General features: G+C 56.0%; 8 protein-coding genes across 8 annotated transcripts; 4 read left to right on the forward strand and 4 right to left on the reverse strand.

Moving 5' to 3' along the window:
- Positions 1 to 1,366: 1,366 nt before the first annotated feature.
- On the forward strand, positions 1,367 to 1,640 carry E0L32_002674 (uncharacterized protein; the record flags this gene model as incomplete). The annotated part of the gene is made up of 2 exons (XM_031136889.1): positions 1,367 to 1,436; positions 1,507 to 1,640. The coding sequence occupies 2 exons, from the start codon at positions 1,367 to 1,369 to the stop codon at positions 1,638 to 1,640; spliced, it is 204 nt and encodes a 67-aa protein (XP_030999876.1).
- An 861-nt stretch (positions 1,641 to 2,501) lies between these two features.
- Positions 2,502 to 3,525, reverse strand: E0L32_002675 (uncharacterized protein; the record flags this gene model as incomplete). The annotated part of the gene is made up of 2 exons (XM_031136890.1): positions 2,502 to 3,394; positions 3,474 to 3,525. 2 exons carry the CDS (start codon positions 3,523 to 3,525, stop codon positions 2,502 to 2,504), a joined length of 945 nt encoding a protein of 314 aa, XP_030999877.1.
- A 1,112-nt stretch (positions 3,526 to 4,637) lies between these two features.
- E0L32_002676 (uncharacterized protein) lies at positions 4,638 to 5,865 on the forward strand (the record flags this gene model as incomplete). The annotated part of the gene is made up of 3 exons (XM_031136891.1): positions 4,638 to 4,654; positions 4,781 to 5,090; positions 5,158 to 5,865. 3 exons carry the CDS (start codon positions 4,638 to 4,640, stop codon positions 5,863 to 5,865), a joined length of 1,035 nt encoding a protein of 344 aa, XP_030999878.1.
- Positions 5,866 to 6,489: 624 nt separating this feature from the next.
- Positions 6,490 to 9,040, reverse strand: E0L32_002677 (uncharacterized protein; the record flags this gene model as incomplete). Its single annotated transcript, XM_031136892.1, has 2 exons — positions 6,490 to 7,413; positions 7,487 to 9,040. 2 exons carry the CDS (start codon positions 9,038 to 9,040, stop codon positions 6,490 to 6,492), a joined length of 2,478 nt encoding a protein of 825 aa, XP_030999879.1.
- A 4,318-nt stretch (positions 9,041 to 13,358) lies between these two features.
- On the reverse strand, positions 13,359 to 17,319 carry E0L32_002678 (uncharacterized protein; the record flags this gene model as incomplete). Its single annotated transcript, XM_031136893.1, has 4 exons — positions 13,359 to 15,103; positions 15,164 to 15,554; positions 15,617 to 17,151; positions 17,211 to 17,319. 4 exons carry the CDS (start codon positions 17,317 to 17,319, stop codon positions 13,359 to 13,361), a joined length of 3,780 nt encoding a protein of 1,259 aa, XP_030999880.1.
- A 790-nt stretch (positions 17,320 to 18,109) lies between these two features.
- On the forward strand, positions 18,110 to 18,894 carry E0L32_002679 (uncharacterized protein; the record flags this gene model as incomplete). The annotated part of the gene is made up of 4 exons (XM_031136894.1): positions 18,110 to 18,290; positions 18,358 to 18,477; positions 18,537 to 18,737; positions 18,797 to 18,894. 4 exons carry the CDS (start codon positions 18,110 to 18,112, stop codon positions 18,892 to 18,894), a joined length of 600 nt encoding a protein of 199 aa, XP_030999881.1.
- A 577-nt stretch (positions 18,895 to 19,471) lies between these two features.
- E0L32_002680 (uncharacterized protein) lies at positions 19,472 to 22,377 on the reverse strand (the record flags this gene model as incomplete). The annotated part of the gene is made up of 3 exons (XM_031136896.1): positions 19,472 to 22,096; positions 22,162 to 22,293; positions 22,354 to 22,377. The coding sequence occupies 3 exons, from the start codon at positions 22,375 to 22,377 to the stop codon at positions 19,472 to 19,474; spliced, it is 2,781 nt and encodes a 926-aa protein (XP_030999882.1).
- A 405-nt stretch (positions 22,378 to 22,782) lies between these two features.
- On the forward strand, positions 22,783 to 23,988 carry E0L32_002681 (uncharacterized protein; the record flags this gene model as incomplete). The annotated part of the gene is made up of 1 exon (XM_031136897.1): positions 22,783 to 23,988. One exon carries the CDS (start codon positions 22,783 to 22,785, stop codon positions 23,986 to 23,988), a length of 1,206 nt encoding a protein of 401 aa, XP_030999883.1.
- Positions 23,989 to 24,252: the final 264 nt, after the last annotated feature.

A 24,252-nucleotide genomic window follows, 5' to 3' on the forward strand; every position in this document is an offset into this window, starting at 1 on the left:
GAGAATCAGAGGTGATCGCCTATGCCCGACTCGGAAGCAACCAACTCAGTCCTAATGGCCACCTGTCGATAGCTGAGCCGAACGGCGGCGCACTGAATCACAGTGATGGAGCGAGCAGTTGGCCCGATGAGGGAGCTGTACATGTGCTGGGCGACGGCCTCCCTGCAGCCAGCCATTTGAATGGTTCCAGCCTTCATTCACCCAGGTCGTCATCCGTGGCTTGCTGCATCAAGCGCCCGAGAACAGGAGAGAACTCACTCTTTCAAATCAGCAGAAAAGGACCGTCAAATCGATTGGACTAGGGCGGCCCATTCAGTATTTGGCTTTTGAGCTTTTGAATGGGAGCTCAATCTTTGGATGATTGATCCTCTTTGATTTGGAGTGCAGCCAACAAGGACCCGGAGAAACACGCTTCGTCTTGTCTTGGCCAGGGCATGAAGGCACCAGCATGTGCCTGGCCAGCTCGACAAGATGTGGAACACGGAAGCTCGGGAAAGGGGCGGGAGGCTGTCTGATCTCCAGGCCCAGAACAGGGGTCTGTGACAAGACCCCCCATTCAGCCCGTCGCCCCGATTTGCAGTGCCAGCCTCGATACTCCCCGCCTTATCACTGTTGCAACCCAACTGAGCAGTCCAAGTTCTTGTCGACAGGGTATCTTACCCCATGGCGGCGGTTTCCTTGCTTCTTGCGGCAGTCGACTGGTTTCACCTCTCATCGGTTAAAGCTTCTTCGCCTTTAGCACACGCTAACGAAATTAACGTAGTAGGGGTATCTCCTTGACTCGGGACTCGAGTAGTTATGGAGCATCTCTTCTATCCCCTACCTTTCATTACGCGTCATTCGCAGGCCTGGGCTGTGCTCAGATCTAGGCTGTGCTCCTCTTCCTGGGAAGAGCCTCAAAGGATTCATGTTCGAGGCCCGCGATGGCAAGTGCCAAGGGTCTTGTCATGGCGGTTGTGGAAACCAAGCGAAGTCCGAGGGTCAGCCACCAACAGGGCCGCACCTTGGCCTGTTTCCCCCGTGGCCGGATAGACAGGAGTCTTGGGGATACGGGATAGAACCCTGAAAAGGTGAGAAACGGATGGGATTGTCCGTGGCGATGATCAGATCTCCTGCGTCGTCATGCCTTGGCGGCTGAAACCAGCCGGCCGCACATCTCCAAGTCGATCAAGCCTTGGGACCGTGATGCAGAATAAAAGCCCCTTCTCCCGTCCTGCCGTAGATTCCTCTCTTCTTTCTCTGCTCTCTATCTCTTTCTTCGCCGTCTATTTTCTTGTATTGAAATCTTACCTGCTCGTCGCCGGCCGACATCATCGCTCATTCTTGTCATCAACCGAGTTGAACTCAAATCACACCAACAGTCAAAATGAAGTACACCGTCTGCATCCTTGCCCTCGCCTCCGTCGCCTTCGGCGTCACTATCCAGGAGCGCAATGGTTCGTGGCAACTCGAAACCTACGGGATGTGACATGATCGAGTCCCACAGCATGCTAACATGAAGCATAGAGTTCATCAAGCGCCAGGCCAACACCCAGGATGCCGTCCCCGTCAACGTTGCCGCGATGACCGATGCGAACGGCAACGTCAAGCAGTTTGACTCCAAGGGAGTCTACCTCGACATGCAGGCCAAGGGTCTGTAAAGGATCAAGGCGCGTCGCCAGGTCAGCAAAGCTACGGGGGATGAGCGTGCATCCAGAACTCGATCAGACACGCAAAGAAAATAAAACAACAAGCCCATACGACGGCGTTGTACAGCATTTAATTTTGAGGATCACGATAGACTAGCAACAACCATCTTGGGACTTCAGACGTTTCTTGTTTGCGGGAGGAACCAGTTGGGATTGTTTGCAGCACAGGATGATCAGGGATCGCGGCATACCAGCGTCCGATCTTTGGAGCAAATAAGCTTACATTCAATACAACCTTTTGGCAAATGCCACCCTTTACCAGTTCCGGGGTCTACGGCCTAGGCCCAGTCCTGCACAAGAGATTTCTTCTTCCCCTGCACTGTCGGTACTCACTACCGTCAGTTCCAAGGGCAAGTCTGGAGATGTGAAACGCGGACCAAAAACACCCGTGCTCCACCCATGAAACCACGCCTTTTTCGTGAATACCATGCCGGTCGAGACCTTGCGGGCTCTTATAGAAGCTATGATTGCGATTTAACTCCCTGTTGTTGACAGCCGAGACTATGGCCGAAAGGCTACTGTTGCTCTGGCATCATTGGCAGTTCAAGTCGACTCGGGTCACTGTCCAGGCGCACGCACATCTGCGTTCATTCTGACGTGTCAGGAAGAGGTATTGCTGATCCAGGAGGTTTTATAACGCTCAAAAACAATGCTCTCATTGATTCCGATTCATCAAGTTTTTGGTTGGCAGTGGCTCTTTCAGGTCGAGCCACAAACTAACCTCGGTGCATCACTAATCAGACACAGGCCCATTTCCTCTCCTCCCGCATCCAGCATCCGGGATACTTGATCTCTTGATCTCCTGATCTCCTCTTACAGCAGGTCGGCCAGCTTCTCGCAGGCCTGGCCCGTGTTGACGCCCCAGGTCGTGGGCTTGGCCTGCAGGTACAGGGTGCCGTCCTCGACGACGCAGTCGCAGTACGAGCCGTTCTGGAGCTCGTCGACGACGCGCAGCGCCACGACGCCCTTGGCCAGCTCCTCGTTGAGCGCCTCGCGCATCATGTCGTCCTCGCCAAACTTGAGGTACTCGAGCGTGTAGGCGGCGCCGTCAAAGTACGAGTGCGCGATGTTGCCGAGGCTGCGCTGCCAGTCGTCGCGCAGGTCCGTCCCGGGCCGCTTGCTCTCCGCCTCGAGGCGCGCGCAGACGGCCTCGAAGCCGGGGTCCAGCTTGATGTCCTCGCGCTGCAGCAGCTTGGCGATCTTGGCGCGGACCTCGTCGATCTTGGGGTCGTACTCCTCGCGCACGCCCTGGCGCGCGAGGTAGCTCATCTTGGTGGTCGAGCCCTCGGCGGGCTCGGCCTCGTTGAGGGCGCGCGAGAGGCTCGCCGACGGCTCGAGCGCCTGGTCGACGTTGGTGCCGAGGCAGCCCTCGCGGAAGAGGATGACGAGCTTGCGGTCGCGCACCTCGGCGCCGCAGTAGCTGTACTTCTCGTGCTCGTCGAGGTCCATCTGCAGCACGTGCGCCGAGCAGATGCCGTTGACCTCGGCGACGCCCGCGTCGCCCTGGTACTGCTTGAAGTACTTGAGCTGGAAGATGGCGCCCTCGACATACGCCGCCAGGCAGCTGCCCACCGACTCCTTGGCCCAGCCGTCGCCGTGGTAGGGCCAGATGGCCGCCGGGTCGATGTCGACGGTCCAGGCCGTGCCCAGGACCTCGGACAGCTGCTTCTCTAGGTCGTCCTTCTTGGACTCCCAGTCATCGCGGACTGTGGGACCAAGGCTTTTGTGTCAGCTTTTAGATGCCCACGTCTTTGGTGACTTGAGGAGGGTGAAAGGGGCCCATACTGTTCTTCCGGACGGCGAGGGGAAGCTTCGCGGGGGGAGGGAGACGAGGCATTGTGATGGGGCGAGAAGAGAGGAGCTCAGTGAACCTCGTTGGACTGCTGCTAGTGCTGGTGGGAGGGAGAGAGGGGAGGTAACTGGAGACAGAAGAGCCAGCTTTTATAACTGAGTGATGGAGGACAGAACGTGGCATCTCAATAGGCAACCAAGCTCTTCTTCATATATGTGACAGAACTCCGCTCGCTCAAAAGCCGCCCCGGTCTTGTAGGGTGCGGCTGGCGGAGTCGGCATCCGTCTTGCTGCACATCGATCCCCTTCTTGGGGCTTCGCCGAGTGAGTCTTCTGCATCCTTGCCCTCGACGGTCATAGCTAATCTGCCTGGTTTTCAGCCCTGAGGCCCGAACGAGCGTAGTCTGTTGGTTAATGAGGGTAAATGAGTGGGCGTTCGTTAGCTGGCCCGGTTAGCGCTGGTGATGTCTCTTGTGCTGAGAGTGTGAGCGTGGCTTAGACAACCCGCAACTGGAGCTACCCCTGAAACAGCCGCGGTTGACTTATAACGTCGTCCAGAGCGTTTTAAGGTTGATGGGCATCTCGGCACATTGCAGAGGCAGAAGCTGGAGCTCTAGCATGAACGGTGGTCCCGAAGCCGTCCGATCCGGTCTGGTTGTCTCGAAGACTCAACAACAAAGACCACCACGACACACGTCGCCCAGCTTGTGCGTCCAACCCACAGACAAACTACACAGGAAATCTAGCGCAACATAACCCCCCTCCCTTGTAACTACCTTTGGTTCCGCGGCCGTGGACGTGCATCGGGGAATCGGTGTACTTCGTTGGAGAAAAGGAGAAAAACGCCCACAAAGACAACTGGGGCCCGGCCGGCCACTTGCACTGCCCATCACTTCAGCTCTGCGGACTAGTGTCTTGGCACCGACACCTCCCCGTCACGCCGGCCCGCGTGTCGTGTTAAATGGACTGCCGATGAATACCTGGTGATATCATGGGCCCTGCCAGTGCATCACTCGTGGGAATTGCTTTGTGGACGGGAGCTTCCGAGGACATACAATCTCTCGTCGTCCGACTTTCCACAAGAAACAAGATACCAAAATCAGAGGTAGGCCACCAAGGAAAGGAGCTCTTCTCTCTCTCATAAACCTGCAGCATATCATGGCCTCCACAACGCTGTAAGTGAATCAAGTCCGCAAATCATCCGATTCGAGATTGGGTCCCCCTTATCCACAGCAAGAAGAAGAAGAAAAATGCTGTCCATAATTCCACACCATGCCGACTAACTGACAACCTAAAAAAAGCCCCCTCAAGGTGCGCCTCGCGATCCGCGACCAGTGGGAGCCCGAGGACAAGCCCCTGCGCAAGTCGCTGGCCGGCCTGCGCGAGCTGCTCGGCCACGACGTCGAGGTCGAGCCCGAGTGGCAGCAGCTGCTGGCCGAGCTCGACCCGTTCTACGAGGACAAGGGCCGCTTCGTCGCCGTCGTCGCGGGCTGCGTCGAGGCGTGGTGCAAGGCCCTGCTCGAGCTGCTCGAGAACGAGGCCAACGCCGAGTGGACCGACACTCTGCTCGAGAAGCTGAAGGCGTGGTCGCGCCTGCGGCTGTTCATCGAGGTTTGTTTGTTTGCTCGCTCGAAAAAAAAATGATGGCAAGAATATGGAAGGGCTGACGGCGGACCAGGTATCGTCCACGGCATCCGCCTCGACATCCTGGTCCAACGAGCGGGTCGCTTTCATCATCAACCTGCCCAAGAAGCAGCTCATCGACCCCTTTGAGCTGTACCCGGCCTTCTCCGGCGCCCTGCTCGACTGCTTCGACGACGGCAGCAGCACCAACAACACCACGAAGAAGAAGCCGGCAGCAGACGACGCAGCGCCGGCGGGCGCGGGCGACGACTGGGCCGACGTCGAGATGGACAGGTCCACGGGCAAGCCCGACGTGAAGGAACCCACCACCACAGCGGCCGCCGCAGCGCCCGTCTTCCTCCCGCAGGCCGCCTCCCTCCCGCGGCCGGACCACCTCCTCCTCCAGCCGCCGTACTACCTCTCCGTCGCGCAGCACGGCGACGCCCGCGTCGCCGTCACGGCCTCGCACGCACCCTCCCTGCAGCTGCTGCACGACTACCTCGCGCGCTGGTGCCGGACGGACCCGCAGGACGCGCGGCGCCCGCCCGCCGTGCGGTGCGAGCTGCACGCGTCCGCCTTCGGCCTCGGCGCCGCCATGCACGACCGCCTGACGCTCAGCGTCGACGAGCGCGCGCGCGCCCGCTTCGCCGTCAACCCCGCCATCGTGCTGGCGCTCGTCGAGGGCGTGCTGGGCTACGAGCGGGTCAGCAACGGGCCCGGCGAGTGGACCTTCCGGAGGGGCACGGCTCTGAGGACAGCGTAGGTCGTGAAAAAGGGGCCAGGGCCCATGGAAGGGAAGGGAGCAGGTTTTTTTGGGGATTGAGATGTGTGGGATAACGGGGGTGAGAGCTAGCTCTTCACAACCCAAAAAGATGTACTTTTATGATACTCTCAAGTTAACCGACAAGCATCGGCATCTTTGTCCCGGACAAGGTTTTCATGCTGAAAAGAAAACCATGCAAGTACTTGATCACATATACAACGAAAGAGTCACGACACTTTTCACACGATGTTTACACAAGTTTTCGTCAATTGTGCCACGTCTCTCGAACGTCTCCGAGACAGATCAACGATACATACAAAAAAGCAAGGCTTCTAAGATAACCAACAAAAAGGAAAAAAGAAAGATGTGTGTATCCTCCCCAAACGCCCCAGGACTGTCGAGTCTGGATCACTGAAACCCTCAGAAAAAAAGTCTTTTTTAACTCATCATAGCAAACCCAAGGTAAAAAAAAAGGACAATTTCCCTGTCTGTCTAATAATTGAGTTCCCAGAGGAGCAGATCCCTCTTGGTCTTCTCGGCGTCGTCGCTCCCGCCGAGCTCGCCTCCCTCTGGCACGCTATTATCCGCCACCGCTGTGTTGGACCCCGACGCGGGCAGGGGCCTCTAGCCCGTCAGCTGGCTGACAGTGTTCTTGGTCTGCTTCCACAGGCCGTTGCCGTGGGGCCAGGTCCAGTTCTTGAGGAAGGGCGGGTCGATGCCGTTCTCAAAGGCCTCGTTGCGGGCTTTGATCTGCGAGTTCTGCAGGAACTGGCGGGCCGTGGCGCCGCGGTTGTGCAGGTGCGGCATGCGGTCGAGGGCGTCCATGGCCAGGCTGAAGCGGTCCGTCTGGTTGCGGATGGCCAGCTCGAGGGGCGTGTCGATGTTGCCCTTCTCCTTGTAGCCGCGCACGTGCAGGTTCTGGTTGCCGGGGCGCTTGTACGTCAGGCGGTGCACCAGCCAGGGGTACGAGTGGAAGTTGAAGATGACGGGCTTGTCGACGGTGAAGAGGGCGGTCCACTCGGCGTCGGTGAGGCCGTGCGGGTGGTCGACGGGGCTGATCAGCTTGAACAGATCGACCACGTTGACGAAGCGGATCTTGAGCTCGGGGAAGTGCTGCAGCAGCAGGTCGATGGCGGCCAGGGACTCGTGGGTGGGAATGTCACCCGCCGCGGCCATGACCAGGTCAGGCTCCTCGCCGGCGTCGGTGGAGAACTGAGGCCAGATGCCGATACCCTTGGTGCAGTGCTCGATGGCGTGCTCCATGTCCAGGTACTGGAGATGCTCCTGCTTGTCGGCAACAACGACGTTGACGTAGTTGGTGGAGCGCAGGCAGTGGTCCATGACGGAGAGCAGGCAGTTCCCATCAGGCGGGAGGTAGATGCGGACGACCTCGGGGCTCTTGTTGGCGACGACGTCGAGGAAGCCAGGGTCTTGGTGGGTGAAGCCGTTGTGGTCCTGGCGCCAGACGACGGCAGTCAGAAGGATGTTGAGCGAGGCGACCTTGACGCGCCACTCGACCTCGAGGCACTTCTCGATCCACTTGCAGTGCTGTAGAGGGAAAGATTGTTAGTACGGTCCAATCGCAAACAAAAAAAGGGTAACAGAATAATGGGGAACCTACCTGGTTGACCATCGAGTCAATAACGTGGATGAAAGGCTCGTAGCTGTTGAGCAGTCCGTGGCGGCCGGACAGGACGTATCCCTCGAGCCAGCCCTCGCAGGTGTGCTCGGACAGGATCTCCATGACACGGCCCTCGGGGGCCAGGTTACCGCCGTCCTTGTCCTCTTCAAAGTACTCGCCCATCCAGACCTTCTTGCCGGCCTCGTAGACGTGGTCGAGCTTGTTGGACTGGGTCTCGTCAGGGCCGAACAGACGGAAGTTGGTCATGTTGTTGGCAACGACGTCCCTCAGGAAGGAGGCCATGTTGCGCATGCTGGCGTCCCAGGTGACACCAGACTTGTCGACCTTGATGGCGTAGTCGCGGAAGTCGGGCATGCGCAGGGGCTTCTTGATGGCACCGCCGTTGGCGACGGGGTTGGCGCTCATACGGCGGGTGCCAGTCGGGCACAGCGCCTTGAGCTCGGGAAGGATCTTGCCGTCGGGGAACAGGCGCTCGGGCTCGTAGCTTCGCATCCACTTCTCGAGAAGCTCGAGGTGCTTGGGGTTCTCGTGGATATCGGTGATGGGGACCTGGTGGGCGCGCCAGAAACCCTCGAGGTAGTTGTCGTCGATCTTGCGGGGACCGGTCCAGCCCTTGGGCGAGCGGAGGACGATCATGGGCCACATGGGCCGTTTCGCCTTGCCGCTGTCGCGGCACTGCTTCTGGATCTTCTTGATCTCGAGGACACAGTGCTCGAGAGTGGCGGCCATGGCCTGGTGCATGGACTCGACCTCGTCACCCTCGACAAAGTAGGGCTGCCAGCCGTAGCCGAGGAAGAGATACTCGAGCTCCTTGTGTGAGATACGGGCCAGAAGGGTGGGGTTGTTGATCTTGTAGCCGTTGAGGTGGAGGACGGGAAGGACGGCACCGTCCGTGATGGGGTTCAGGAACTTGGTGCTGTGCCACGAGGTGGCCAGGGGGCCGGTCTCGGCCTCACCGTCACCAACCATGGTCAGCGCGATCAGGTCCGGGTGGTCGAAGACGGAGCCGAAGGCGTGGGAAATGGAGTAGCCCAGCTCACCACCCTCGTGGATGGAGCCGGGAGTTTCGGGGGTGGCGTGGGAGCCGACGCCGCCGGGGAAGGAGAAGTACTTGAAGAACTTCTGCATACCCTCGGGATCCTCCGACTTCTCGGGGTAGACCTCGGAGTAGGTGCCTTCGAGGTAGGCCTGGGAAAGCACGGCCGGGGCGCCGTGGCCGGGGCCGGAAACGAAGTAGGCATCTAGGTCGTACTTCTTGATCAGGCGGTTGAAGTGCATGTATGTGAAGATCTGGCCGGGAGCGGAGCCGAAGTGGCCGAGCAGACGGGCCTTGCAGTGCTCGAGCTTGAGGGGGTCCTTGAGCAGCGGGTTGTTGCGGAGGTAGATCATGCCGAGGGAGAGGTACAAGCTGGCCTTGAAAAAGTCGTTGTACTTCTCGATCTCGTCTTTGGAGAGGGGCTGGCCCTTGACGGTGGAGCGAGCCGGCCCATAAGGGCTGATGCTCTCGACGTCGGTCTTGACCTCCTCGGGCATCTTTGTGTGTTATGAGGGTTGAAGGGCGGAGGATGAGGGTTGGGGGGGGCCCTTGGGCAGTTCTGCGCGAGAGAGTGCTTGATTTACAACAAAACCGGGAGCAAATACAGCCTACACCTTCGCTGCGAGAATATAGTGTTTGCGGTGCTGTGTGAGCTTGCTGCGAGTGAATCAATCACAGGCAGACAATGAGTTGAGTGTATGGGATTCAATGAATCGTCGTCAGTGAACCTCGCGGATCCTTGGCGACTCTAAGAGGCAAGTAGGTCTGAGGAGTGAGAGGAGTGAGAGGGAAGGAGGAGGGGGGAGCTTGGAACGGGTGACATCAAGACAGGAGGGCGACTGGTTTTATAGCTACGTACTTTTGTCTTGGAAGCAAAGTCAAAAGGGTGCCTGCACAGCTTGGTGCGGCATGGAAAACGTGTATTCCAGGACAGCCCTCCTCCACTTTACTCGCCTGCCGTCGTGCTGTGGGATGTCATGGATGGATGGGAGAGGCAAGATCCGAGTCGGTCCATTCCACTAGAGCTAGCCAGGAGGAGGAGGAGGAGGAGTGCCAGACAAGCCAGACAAGGAACCACTGCGGCGGAATACAAGGGAGGCCCTCCCGCCGACCGCCCCGTTTCTTCTCTCGTGGGATGGACACGGATACGGCATGCGTTATCCAGTTCTTTCCTCCTTCCAGCTTCCAGAAGTTATGCTGGCTTGGGTCAAATCGATGGACAAAAGGCGGCCAGAACTACCTGATGTTGGAGGGGCATGTACTTCTGCACGAGCTCCCACATCAGGTACCCACAGCTCCCTGGCAGCGTCTCCACCGCCTGATCGCTACAAAGGATTACTGTGGGGACCTACCCTTACTCGAGTACCCGATTGACTTATCATGGGTATTTTCTGGCGCAACGAGAACATCAGATGCTTTTCTGATTTCTGCCCGCCTCCTCCAACCCAGTCTCCGACTTCACCATCCAACCATCCAACCTCCGTCCTCCGTGCCACGCGTGCCTCCTTGCCAACCCCCTCCTCATCCAGTCGACTATCCCAGACCCGCAACGTGCGACGCTTGCGATGCTTGCGAGCCATTTATTTTTGGATTCCCACGCTCCAAAGCCGTCCGTGGCAGCGAGGCAGGAGAGCCAAGGTCTCGGCATGCAATTGCAATCTCTTTAGTGTCATCTACTTGTACATAGGATGTTCGCAGCTGCCGGGCTGGCCATGCTGGCCCAGAAGCACGCACTCCCGGGCCCCTTCTTCGTACAGCATCAGAAAGCACGTTACTCCGTCGCTGGCCGCCGCACACGTATGTGTAGGTAGCTGAGAGTGCATCAATGATCTTCCAAGGTGGGGGAGGGGCCAATTGACCGCGGGCCTGGCCTGCCGCCGGCCCCGAACTTTAAAGTGGGCGGCGCAGATGCATGGGAAACAAACGAGGACGAAAAGGTGGTCTGATTGCTGATGGTGTCGATGTCACAGAATCCACTACGGAGGTACCTGACGTCGCAGCTGGCCGTTTTCGTTCGGCCACCAGGGTCACCCAATCTGACGGTGAAGAGCGAAGATTTCGATTGCCCGTTGCTGTCCCAGACAGCCAGGAGCGCCAGTGCCGGAATGCATCTGGCAGGAGATCTCCTCTGAATCCACTGACTGCATGTAACAATGCAAAAACGCCACCCTCCATGTCGCTATTGCGGGTCTGGATAGCTTCGTTGCCGTGGCCTCCAACCAGGAAACCGGATATCCACACGAGATTCTCTATCTTGGACGGCCCTTTTCGCCCAGTCGCTCAAACCCCAAGCCTCTGCTGCCTCCTTGCAATCAACCCCTCCGTATCGGTCCTTTGGTCACCTCACTAGGTGCAGAATCGAGTCGCCCACGTAGTGAGACTCATGACCTGACACACGGCCTCGAGTCAGCCGTAGCTGGAACTACCATACCTATCCGTCGCCTGGCCTTCGCCTAGCATACCGGCGGTGTATCTGGTCGTTGTTGCAAGAGGGAGAAATGACAGGTAGGCAGATCTGTACTTTGCCAGAACAGGCAAGTCCAACTTAGTGTGCCAAGGCGCGTGTAAAATCGCAACTTAGGTTGTTAATCTTCACTCGCCATACATTAGTGACTGACGACCTTACCTTCATAACCGCTGCTGGTTGATTGAACCCTGAATGGCTTGATGGCTCACGCTTGTTTCTTGGAGGAGCATAATGAACATGGCAAGTCTGCCGACGGCACTGGCCTGCACTGACGGCCAGCTCCGCCAGAGAGGCTCTTGGGCGAGCCAATGCAACACAATACACACATTACATACGCTTCGTGTGTGACCTGCAGAAAGCATCTGATTCTGTGGCATATACGGTATATGCCGACTGAATAGTCTTGTCAGAAGTGCCGCGAAACCACCACGATGCCGGAAACATCTCCTGAGGTCGCCACAAATATAGGGCTGAAGAGACGCAACACTCGCAGAACCCCTTCTGCAAGCCTTGCAACTGGTGATCGAAACCTGCACCCCCCACTCCACGGACAGCGGCTTTCAAGCTTCTCTTGACCACTGCTGCTCACGACCACCGGGATCGGGGCCGATCCATTTGGCATGCCGGCCGCGGAACCCCTCGCCTTTCCTGACCTAGTCGGTGTCGACCGGGTCCCGCACGATACACCCCCCTGGGCCGCCATATCATTGACATGAACAGTCATCATCTTCCAAGTTCTCTTCCTCACCAAGAATGGCGACCTGCCACAAGAGAGCTCCCCACTCATTGCTCTCAAGTAGGTGGGTAGCTTGTCCTGTAGCTGAGAAGCCCCACCCGCGACGTTTTAACCGCATCCCTGATGTCCACGTACTAGACTACCTAGGTACCTAGCTAAGATTGTACGAAAAAGGCTCCGTGGGGTACGCAGTATGCAGGGCTTCCCTTGTATGGCCTGAGATACATCACAAGCGACAAAATATCATGATGTTTTCCCGTTGCCTGCGCCGGAGCAGCGCCGGATCAGTCCACCGCCTCTCTCTTGAGATATATCCTTTTTTTTTTCTTCTCCCTTTTGCACTGCTCCTGCCTGATCCTTACTCCGTTCCTTGCTCGACCCTATCTCGATGGGCACCGGCCCAACACTCGATTCGCAGAAGCTGATCACCATCATGGCTTTTTTGTGTGCAGACGATGACATATCCCCGCGACGGAGATGGAGACTGTTGACCGATGTTTGCTGCTGATGGAAAAGCCAACACCTCTGGGGAATGTGCAGACTTTGTTTTCGTCGCAAATGGATCTCTTACCGTCCCGTGTACTTGCGTTGCAGCATCATTCACTTCACTGACTGGTCCGGTGGGGGGGGGGGGGAATCACAGTGGCCTCCCGGATCCTCTGCGGACGATCGTCTCGTGCCTCTTGGGTGGAGCTGCGCACTGGCTGACAAGAAATTGCGCATATCAGCGAAGCCGCCGACCGTTGGAGCTGTTCCTGCAATAATGCGGAGAGGGAGGGTCGCTAGAGAGGTTGATCGGCCACCGAGGGCGCCCGGGACGAGATACGAATAGAGAGAGCTCCGACGACCTGCGATCGCAAACCTGCTGCGATGGTATCTGTCCCGTTTCCACAACCTTGGAAGGGGACGCCTTGAGGGCCCAGAGCAAGGCAAAGGACAAGAAGACCAACCTGACAAAATCATATCTGAACACCCTTTGCTTTCTTGCTATTAGTTCTGTGTGTGCGTGCACCACAAGTATCACTTGAGGACTAAAACACAGGAATTCGGAGCATGCGAAACCGCCGGACCCGACAAAAGCCCCGCGAACCATGGAGCGTTGTCCCGTCTTCAATGTAGCGAAATCCCCAACAAACTCTTGTTAGCGTGCCGTGCCCGCTGCGACACATCGCCCCAGAAAAATCGATTGCTTCAACAATGGTGAGAAGCGACCACGGTAGCAAAAGATGCAGCTCAAAGAGTCCACATCTCTAGAGGTTGTAATACACATTGCCAGAAATGCTCGTCCATAGAAAGGGGCGTCTCGAACTCAAAAGGGGCGTTTCGAACTTCATCTCAACCGGGAATCTCTTGCCAAAGTAGCCATTTGGGCCACCATTTGAGCTTCACCAGGGTCAGATTCCATCTGAATAGCTAACATTTAACACTTGGACTAAAAGGGGGAAAAGCGGACGTTGCAGATTTCAAAGAGAAGGAGGTATCATTAGAATCAGATTTGAACAAGCTAAAGTACATCATTTCATGCCTCCCGGGACACTTGAGAGGCATTCACAAAGATGCCCCCCGGTGACTCGCGCTTGCACACGGATCCGCAATCATGAGCCGACTCCCATTATGAGGTTGCCCGCACAGCAGGTCCCGACGAAGCTGCACGGCTCGGTATGTTGACCATCTCGCTGACATTGTCCGCTCGAACGTACGCCAGGTAGTACGGCTCCCCTTTCGTCGAAAGTTCCTCCATCACTGCTCGCGAATCGGTCTCTTCATAGACATTGCTGTCGTTGTACTTGCGCCACAGACCCTTCTCAAAGTCGTAGATCCAGACCCAGTAGTGCCCTGAGCTCCGGGTCTTACCCATGTGGCAGATTACTGCATGGAGGAGATATTTGTGGTCTGTCATATCAACGAAGAGGTTGTCAAGTTCTGCGCGAACTTCGGCGTCGTCCGAGTTCTGATCAGTCGGCGGGCCCGTCATTAGGCCTCTGTCGATCGCTTCCGTGATGTTCTCGAAGGGCACTCCCATAGTGACATCCTCCTCCTGCTGTTCATCCTGAACAGAGCAATCAATGCCGAGTGCCCGGGTCGGGGCGTCGATGATGGTGAATCCCTCCAGGTCAGAATCGTCCTCAGGGTTGCTGACCATCATTGTATCGTACTCGAGGGCAGTCACCTCGTCAATCTCGTCACTGGGGGCCTGAGTTGCTCCGTCCGGTTGAGCCGGAGACTGTTCTTGCGGTCCCGGCTTGGGAGCACTGATCGTCTTGAGCCGCTCGTGCAGATTCCAGCTTCGCTTTCTGCGTGCCATGAGATCCGAGTCCCAACTGGCGTCCATGTAACGATCGAGAGAGAGTACTTCGGGTATTACGATCGGGTTCGTGTTCTTGTGCGTGCTCGACGTAGATCGCTGAATGCAGATATGGAGAATGGGAGGCAATTGTGCAATGGAAGCGAAGCGCTGGTTCTTGTCGCCTTCGCCGAAATACTCCATGCCGAAGTTGACGTCGAGGGCGTCTAGGAGTGTGATGGTTTTCGTAGGTGAAGGGAAAGCAGTGACCCAACGGGTCGACGCAACATTGCGGCTGTAGTTCTGCTGCGATCCCATCTTTGTGTAATCCACAATTTTCCAGAAGAAGGTGTCCATGATGGGATCAGTCTGGGAGTCGGTGTCTCGGTCCACGCCCGTCGGCTTGATGGCCGCACGAAGGTGACCGATGATGTTCCCCATGACCTCTTCAACATCCTGCTGATCGGTCCCTGTGACGCTACTGTCGTTCAGCGCTTTGATAATCTTGTCCTGTACTGAGGCCTCAATCTTGGAAGACGGAGCAGCGATGGCGCCCTCCATCATTCCCTGCTGACTTGGTGATGTAACTACACCCTGCATATCGTCGCCGACCGCCGAGGGAGGAGATCCGTCCATGTCGACATCTTCGATGATCTCAGTCCGCGGCTTTTCCCCCATGCTTCCGCGGCTGTCCTGCCTGGAAATGCTGACATATCCGGGGTCCTGAACCTCGTCTATCTGGTCGACAAGGGTCTGTGAACTGACGCTACTGGATGACTCAATCCTGTCAGGATCGGCGATTGCGTTCACGGTGACTTGAGGCCCGTCCGAACGGGCCGGCGGGATTGGGGGGGTTGGGGACGGCCTGGCGGGTAGCGGAGGTGGACGGGGTAGATCTTTGTCGCCCTCATTTGCTCCGGTGTGCTCCGAAGCCTTGACGAGCTGAATGGCACCATCGTCCTCGAGTTGCTTCGAGGTCTTCAGAGCTGCGAGAGCAAGTTGCTGCCGTGGTTTGACAAAGACCTCGCTGGAGCCTTGCAGCGCAGTGAAGAGGGTACAGAGTTCTGTGACGACTGTGGCTCGCATGTTAGCTCGTCCTTGTAAACATCCAGACTGATCAAACTTGGACCTACATTGCTGGCCTGCAAACGCCTGCCCGACATCGATGGCGGCAGAGCCCGGGTCTATCCGTCGCTGGGCGACATTCTCTGGCGTGATGTCCAAGAAGTACCGTTCCCGGTTGAGAACAATCTCGCGGACTGATTTGACGGTAAAGAGGTATTGGAGGATGCTGTTCAGATAACAAGTGTTTCTGATGTTTTGCAGCCCCACGGGCAGAGACATGTTCACCTCAACAGGTGGTGCGAGACCGTCTTGGCCAAACTGGGATGTAGTCCCCGCGACGGACATGCCCGCCTTGTCTGACATCAGGGCGGCAGCCGCATGCTGCAGTATTATGCTGTGACGGGTATCGCCGATCACTCGCATAGCTGTAGCCACCATGAGATAGTCTTTGTCTCCTTCCTATACAATGGTTAGGGTACATGTACAGTCGTCAACTGCATGGTGTCGTTACAAGTACTGACCTGAGCTAGAACCGGCGCGGTGCTTGCTATGAATTCTGGGTCTGTGTCTCGATCGAAGCCCAGATACTGCAAGGCGCCTTGATAATCCAGAGCGCCCTGTGCATGCTCGAGCAACCTGTCATTGTGGGTTTCTCTCGCAATCTTGACCAGCTTATCGATATGGGCCCCCTTTTGCATCGGAGACGAGTCGGAAAAGGCTAGGTATTTACCTATGACAATGTCGTCAGGGACTGGGGGGGTGAGACCAAAATAGTCATAAGCAGCGTCGAGAGCCTTGTTTGTGCGCGTTTGAGCATCCTTCAGGGACATCTCGGTAGCTCGACGAATCTCGTCATCCTCGAACAGAGGCGGTGGAGCATCTCTTACGGAGGCATAGGATGCGATCTTCACGTCCAGTTCCTCATTGCCACGCCCCTGAGACAGGTTTTGAAGAGCGGTGAAGAGAGTTGGCTCATACTGAGGACATGTCTGCAGCTGGCAGGTGAACGCATACCAGAATATTGACTCGTGCAGAGCTGGGATGATACCCAGGGTATCAAAATCGTTGGGATCGTAGTTTTTGGGGTTGACCTTTGTCTCGGCTATGGCGTCGTCTATGCCAAGTGCCTGTTTCAGGTGGTCAATCGCCAGGTGTGGCTTCATGTCCTCGCGGTCTGTGTGGTATTGTAGAGTCTCTATTTCGCTCTTGAGATCTTGAAAGAATGCCAGTCGCGAGCCGATGGGAGCGGGCCTGAGCATCTCTGGGCTGGGAACCTTCCACACCTCTGCCTCAGGAGTAGTGAATTCTTCAAACTCTAGGAATCGGAACAATTCGATCGTGTCTGCATCGTTGCCGAACTGGATGTAGAATTTCTTGTTGCGCTTATCAACTTTGCGCTCGTGCTTGACCGTGTCGGTTTTTGGCTCGACAATGTCCCTCAAGTAGATCCAGAGGTACATGAGCGGATCCGGGCTCATTTCTTGAAGATCCTTGAACCTGTCAGGATCTTCCCGGACCGCTTTCTGTCTTCGGGCCAAGACCCGGGCATCATCCCTGAGGAAGTCGATGAAGCGAGCAGGCAACCGAGGCTGGGAGATCTCGAGACGCACTGCGAATGAGCACGTCTTTGATGAACACTGGTAAGTCACGGCTCCAACCAGGGGGTAGTACTTGTCATTCGGTTCTAGAAGCTCGGAAGATGCCAGCTCGGAGCCGGTATAAACTAGGTGGTGGAAGAAGTCTTTGAAGTTGCGGCTTCCGCACAGCCCGGGCCCTCCACTATGCGTGATACGGAAAACGAAATGATACCGGCAGTGCCTGCAGGTACAGGACAATTTCTGGATGTGAACAGGGTTGCTGCCGGTACCCATTACGCCAGACTCGCATTGGTGACCGATAATGAGCAGCTCGTGACGATCTCTGATCATCTCGACCCTGCCATTAGAAGCAACAGGTTCAGGAGCTTCGGCGGCGCACCCGATATCGAGTTCCTTGGGCGCATCTTGCTTGAGCGGTCCCGCCAACAGATCCTCGATCCATTTTGGCGTCAGTCGACCTGACTCCGTATTAGTATTTGTGGATATATAAGTCCAATCAAGAGGGAAAGTATGCTACCTAGTCGACCAAAATAGTGATGCTCCGACTCGGCGAGCTGCGCTCCTCTGTTCTGAGGCACATCAGGCTGGCCCGAGATACCACTATGTGATGGGTGCATGACCGCCATCGCTGTTGGTAAGCCTTGGTATGAGTGGAAAGGGTCGCAATAAGTCCTCCGTAACTGCCACTCGCATAAAGAGGCTCGCCGACAGTGTGGAAGGCCCAAAGGTGGTGGACCCTCTCGTTGATGCCGGCGGAAGCTAGTCAAGACAGGTAGCTTCGTGAAGCTTTCTCCCAAATCAGGATGAACGACGAGTTTGAAGGAACCGGACTCCAGCTGGCCCAAGGAAGGAGGAAAAAGAAAAAGAAGAAGACAGGAAGCAACAGGAAAGAAGAACGACTCAATCCGCAGTAATCGCTTTCTCCAGGCCACAAGAATGTCAGAGGATGACTGACAAACTTACGCGGCTGAAATGTGAGTGCGTAAAGTCGTGGCAAGTGACAGGTACCGCTGACGTAGCATTGCCGCCGCGCCTCATCAGCCAAACTTGCAGGTGCTTTCTTGCCAAAAGTACAGCGGAAGAGCCTGGGTAGCCGAGTCACTAAGGGCGACAGAAGTTGTACACTCCAGAGAGGCCAAAACTTAAGCCCCACTGTACCTCCTGACTGTCCAGCTGCCAGGCGAGGTGATTAGGCAGGCACCTGCGAAAGTTGAGACAGGCCAACGCCCGTTCACGTGACGGCCGCACCACCTGTAAAAAAGTGCACTGCTTTCGCCCCAGCCAATCAAAGCCGACCTAATCTGCTCGGTTAATCCAACATCTTGCGATCCAGAGCTTTGGCTGCCAGCTGCTTCTCTTCTCGCAGCGCAACCCTTCCAACCCGACCCTCTTCACAATCATCAGACCCCAGCAAAAATGCCGTCTGGGCACGACGAAGGCTACCACCCCAAGGATGCCGTCCGCTCCGCCATCACTGGCGCCTTGGTGAGCGGCGGTGCCGGTCTCTTCGCCTCGGCCATCCAGAATTCCCTGCAGAAGCAGAACGTCGGCGCGTGGGGTGTTTTCACCCGCACTGGCGGTACCATTGCGACCTTTGGTACGCCTCGGGCTCCTAGTGAAATAGCCAATTGGCCCATGTATCGCTAATTGAACGTCATTTTCAGCTGCTGTCGGTGGTGTGTTCGAGTTCTCGCGTCATGCCGCGGCCAACCTTCGTGAGAAGGACGATCACTACAACTCGGGTATCGGCGGTTTCCTCGCCGGTTCCATCCTTGGTCTTAGGAGTGAGTTGAATCTCCAGAACCCCTCCACTTGTAGGTGACATTGGCTGATCCCAGTGTAGCGGGACGTATGCCTCGAATTCTTGGCTACGGCGCCTTCGCTGCCGTTGTCCTTGCCGCCTATGACTACACCGGTGGTAGTCTAATGGGCTACAAGAAGGACCCCGAGGTCGACGAGTATGAGAGGAAAGAGAAGCTGCGGCTGAACAGGAGGAGACCCATGGAGGAGACAATTGCTGAGCTCGGCGAGGGTCGGGGATTGGGTGAGTAGAATTGGAAACTGTCGCCTGTGTGCAAAGAATGCTTTCGCTGACCCCTACAGCTATTCACCCCCCTGGATTCGAGGAGCGGAGACGCCAGAGGCTCAAGGAGAAGTATGGTGTCGAGATCAACCCCGTGTCTGCCGATCCCGCTGCGTAGGGCATCGCGGGGAGCTCGGAGCGCGTTGTACATATAGAACGGAGTGAACTGGATGGTCCCGTCTCCTCCCAAATCGGACAAGCATTGTAACTTGCTCTGCTTTGTCATCTGCACTGTGACATTGTCTGTTAAAATCGAATTTCTCAAGACATTGTCCTCAAAAGGTATGTACCCTTGCTCCTCCCCATCCGTCTTCCCTTTGTATCGCACCTTTTTCAACATGATGAGAGATTTGAGGCTGTTTATGAATTCGTCCATGACGAATATGTTTACACAAACCACCATATTGTTCTATCTTTTTTCTGATATTGAAAACTTCACGTTCCTACTGGCCTTCCCAAATCCTTCGAATCAAGCAATAAAGGCTGACATGACGTCTACCAGAGCACGTGGGTTTGACCTGGCGCCCATTTGATTGAAACCAATTACCTACTCTAGCATTTCCTTGAGCCATCAAAAGACCAATATACATTTTGTTGCATACCCTGAGCGCCAGCCAGCCATTTCCTTGAAAATATAATACAGCCTTGCCCCTGTTCAGCGTGTTTCGTGACGCCGTCTGTCCCGGAATACATCATTACAACGCTTTCACCGACTTGAAAAACGGGTTAGCCAGCAATTTAGCATCCGCAGCAACCAGCTCTTTCAACTTGGAAACCATCTCCTCCTTGGTCATCTCGCCGTCCTGGACCTGCTCCTTCCACCGTACGAGGATCGCCTTGAGCATGGCGCTGCCTTGCTCAACATCCTCCTTGCTATATTCCAGACCAAGTGATGCGTCGTGCTTTGTAGTAAAGTCCTCGAGCTCGTCGGCCTTGCGCTTCGCCATCCGCACAACCTTGTCGGGGAACCGGACAAGCTCGGCGACATGGATACCAAAGCTCTGGTCACAGATGCCCGGCTCGACCTTGTACAGCAATGTCACCTCTCGCTTCTGATCCTCGCTCGACTTGTTGCCTTCTGTGCCGCTAATGTGCGCCGTGACATGGAGATTGGTGACCTGTGGGTATTGGTCGGCCAGCGCTGTGAGTTCGTGGAAGTGCGTGGCGAACAAGGCAAAGCACCCGATCTCCTTGACGATATGCTCAGAGATGGCCCATGCCAGGCCGAAGCCGTCATAGGTTGACGTGCCGCGACCGAGCTCGTCAATGATGATGAGGGACTCTGCGGTGGCCGACTTGAGGATGTTTGCCGTCTCCAGCATCTCAGCCATGAACGTGGACACACCCTTGAGCTGCGAGTCACTGGCGCCGACGCGCGCCAAGATGGAATCGAAAATGGTCAGCTCCGCCTCGGAACAGGGGACGAAGCAGCCGATTTGGGCCATGAGACTGATCACTCCAATCTGCCTGATGTATGTCGATTTACCGCCCATATTGGGACCAGTTATGATGAGGAAGGCCGACTTGTCGCGGGTCAGCTCCACGTCGTTGGTGATGAACTGGATGTCATCTTGCATCTCCATGCAAGGGTGACGCGCTTCTCTGAGAATGGTCTGGCCCTCACCTCGGGGGTGAATCTTGGGCCGCACATACGAGGTGGGCGCGTGGACAGAGCAGTGGGCAAAGGAGACGATGACATCCAGATGCGCAAGCACGCCGCCGAGCTTCTCAAGGACGGGGCAGTACGACGCAGCGACGCCGACGACCTCGCTCACGAGACTGCTCTGGGTGCGGTTGTAGTTCTGAGACAACTGATCAAACTCGCGACGGAGGCCCTGCAGCGTCTTGGTCGTGAAGTAGACTCCGTTCTTCTGGGTGGAGCACTCCTGGTACTTGGACTTGTTGCGAATACAGCCGGCCTCGGTCCGCGTCAACCGCATGCACCAGCCATGGACCTTGTGGTTCTCCAGGAAGATCTTCTTTTCCCTCTCCTGGCCGAGATCATTGGCAGCATCGTAGAACTCCCGGTCCATGTCGGTCCGGAGCCGATCCAATTTCTTCCGGATGATCCGCAGACTGTCGTCGAATTCGGGTTTGATGATGAATTCGTGGTTGTCCAGAGCATCGAGGTCAACCGTTGTCTCGACCATCTCTTGCAACTTGCCCAGGCTGTCGGACAGTTCCCGAAGCTTGGTAGTGTATGCAGCATCCAAGGGATCACGATACGTCTCATCCATCACACCCTCGAGGGTGCCTAGGAAGCCAGGGAGACGAATGATCACCTGGTATGCCCTGACGACGTCTTCGAGATTCGCCTTCTTGCGCTGGAAACGCTTCGCCAGGCGGTAAAGGTCAGGCACCGAGCGCAGGTGCTCCTCTTGCATGATTTGCCGGAGCTCTGTATCATTGACAAATGCCTCCACAAGAATCTGTCGCTTCTCGATTTCATCTTTGCTCATCAGTGGTTGCTTGAGCCACTGCGACAGAAGCCTGCTACCAACGGCTGTCTTGCAATGATTCAACAAGCCGTACACGCTCATTGTCTTGGCACCATCCCGCGCTCCAGGCATGAGGTTGAGTGCCTTGAGTGCGGCGGCGTCGAGCTTCATATATTGAGACAGATCGTGCTGGTACAGTTGGTACTGGCCAAAGTTGGAAGGATCCTGTAAGACACCCAAGTATTTGATCAGCGCCGCAGCCGAGCCCATGGCCAACTTGAGGTCGGTCTGGGGAAGCAGCGATGCCGCCCGTTCATCTTTCAAAAGCCTTGTGAGGTCTTGCTCGATATCCTTGACGCCGAAGTCACCGGCTGATCGTTCAGAGATCGCCACTCCGCAGTTGTCGATAATCTGCTTGAGCTTGGTGAGCTCGGGATCCTTGTCTTTGTCGGCCTTGTCGGCCTGGATCAGGCATTCTCGGACGCCCAGTTGGATCAAGAGTGCCTCGAAGTTCGAGTACAGGTCATTGTCGAGGAACTCGCTGACACCAAGCTCTCGCACGCTGGCATCTGCGAAACAGACACCTACTGTCCTTGCCTCGCTGGCCTTGGCTGAGAACTTGACAGCTATGATCATAGGAGCAGCCTCAAACTGCCCGCCCAGTTCATCCTCCACATCTTGAAGATTTCCGGGCGATGCCTGCTTGACAATCTTCCAGTTCATCCTACCACCTGTGCTCGACCAGATTTCGACTCGTTTTCCCAGCTTGAAGAGTGCCTCGCGGAGGAATTGTCGGAACACAGTGATGGTCATGGTTACCGATGGAAGCCCTGTGTGGTCGCTTTTCCCGAGCTGTCGGACTACCGAAGTAGTCTTATAAACCTAACAAGAGGTGTTAGTCCTTAACCTCGCAATGCAATCCGGTTGGTGCGTAGTGGACGACTCACAGTTCTAGCAATGAAGTTTGCATCTTCCCCATGAGCCGTATACCAATCTCCGCGGTCAAAGATCCGGACCGTATCATCGTTGACGACGGGCAATGACTTGAAGAACCGGATGAAGCCGTGCTCATCGTCGACCTATGTAGAGGAGCGTCAGTGATGTGGCTCAACTTTGTGGTAGCAAGAATACCTTCATACTCTCAGTTCTGGCCGGGAAGACATGACGAATGAACCACACCGCAAAAGTCAACCATAGAAGAAACAACTGCAGCAGATTGAAGGCACTAAATGATTCCCGAACTCGTGGCGCCGATGTCAATGGAAATACACGATCCACCTCGAAGTTGCACTTGGGGAGCTTGAAACGCGTTCCCCCGGAATCCATTAAAGACGAAGACGCGACGCGAAATGCACTAACTATATCCATTCGGGGAAGTGGCGCTGTTCACCGCCTCAATTGTGCGGTCCCTGCCGTTTCTGCCACTGGAACCAGCCAGAAAAAAAAAAGTGATGAAGGTCAGAACCCCGCCAGAGCACCACCTCTTGTAAGTACTCACCTTGCGCCGAGCATGGGAGCCCACCTTTGCCATTTTGACAAGCTTGCCTGGTGAAGCTACTCAAATGATTATGGCCGATCCGGCAGTCCTGGAAAACCAACAGCTACCTCCCCTGGCTACTGAGAATGGCGATCGTGGGCCTGTTTCGGAGGTCTCCGCGATGTCACAACTCGATCAAGATATGGGCGAAGTCGATGTGCAGCAACCGCGAGAGGCTCCCAGAAAAGATGGTATAGATCCGCCAACCCTATCAAAGAGCCAGTTGAAGAAATTAAAGCGCAGGCAGTTGTGGGAGGAGCAGAAGGAGGATCGCAAGGTGAAGAGGAAGGAAAAGCGACACAGTCAACGAGCGAGAAAACGAGCCGAGAGGGACGTGAAGATCGCAGAGGCCAAGGCAGCGGGCTTGGATCCTCTTGAGGTCCTCAGGAACGGACGGCCTACTCCTCACCCGAAATGGGTGGTACCCCTCACCCTGATCATCGACTGCGACTTCGAAAAATATATGAGCGAGAAGGAGCTGGTCTCTCTGTCGAGCCAGATCACGCGATCCTACTCAGACAACCGTCTCAGCAAGTACCAAACCCATCTCTTCTTGAGCTCTTGGAAGGGGTTCTTGAAGACGCGGTACGAGACAGTTCTACATGACAATCACAAAAGATGGAAAAACACATATACTGTGGAGGGCGACTTTCTCGAAGCCGCCAAAGCGGCACATACCTTGATGAAGGGAGCGGATGGAGGAACACTGCCCGAGATCTTGAAGCAAGGATCACAACATACATCTATAAAGGGTGATGCCGACTCAACGCCCGTCCCAGAACCCGAGATCGCTGAGGGCGATGCTTCCGTGGTCTACCTCACGTCCGACTCACCATACACACTTGAGAGGCTTGAGCCTTACACAAGTTATGTGATTGGAGGGATCGTCGACAAGAATAGGGAGAAAGGTCTCTGCTACAAAATTGCGAGGGAAAAGGGCGTCCGGACAGCCAAGTTGCCGATTGGAGAATACATGATCATGGCGAGCAGGCAAGTCCTGACAACAAATCAAGTCGTTGAGATTATGACGAAATGGCTCGAGTTTGGGGATTGGGGGGTCGCTTTTGACGCTGCGATACCGAAGAGAAAAGGCGGCAAGCTGCGCAGTGCGAGTGAAGACCAGGATGAAGAGGGTGCAGAAGACGATGGAGAAGTGGACGCAGAGGATGGCGAAAACAACGGCGATGAGGCCGTCGAGGTCACAGCTCGAGAGACGGAGGGCGCAGCAGATGTCTAGACACTGAGACGGCGTGAACTGGAAACACCAGAGGCGTCTTCATACCCATACCTTACAATCAAGAAGGGCGCTTGGGAAGGGCCACTTGATGGCTTTTCTTGAAGCCGGCCCAGACGCGGGCATCGCCAGGCTCGCAGCAGAATAAACTGCGATCAAAGTGCTCTGGTCTTACACGATGTCCAAAAGGCAGGTGTTATAGTCAGGTCTGGTAGTGTATCCATCACGCTGTGGGTGTCACTACGACAAGGGCTTGTGAAAGAGGGC

The sequence above is a fragment of the Thyridium curvatum genome, assembly GCF_004353045.1.
Source record: "Thyridium curvatum strain D216 chromosome Unknown NODE_11_length_606192_cov_83.229133, whole genome shotgun sequence".
Taxonomy (NCBI): domain Eukaryota; kingdom Fungi; phylum Ascomycota; class Sordariomycetes; order Thyridiales; family Thyridiaceae; genus Thyridium; species Thyridium curvatum.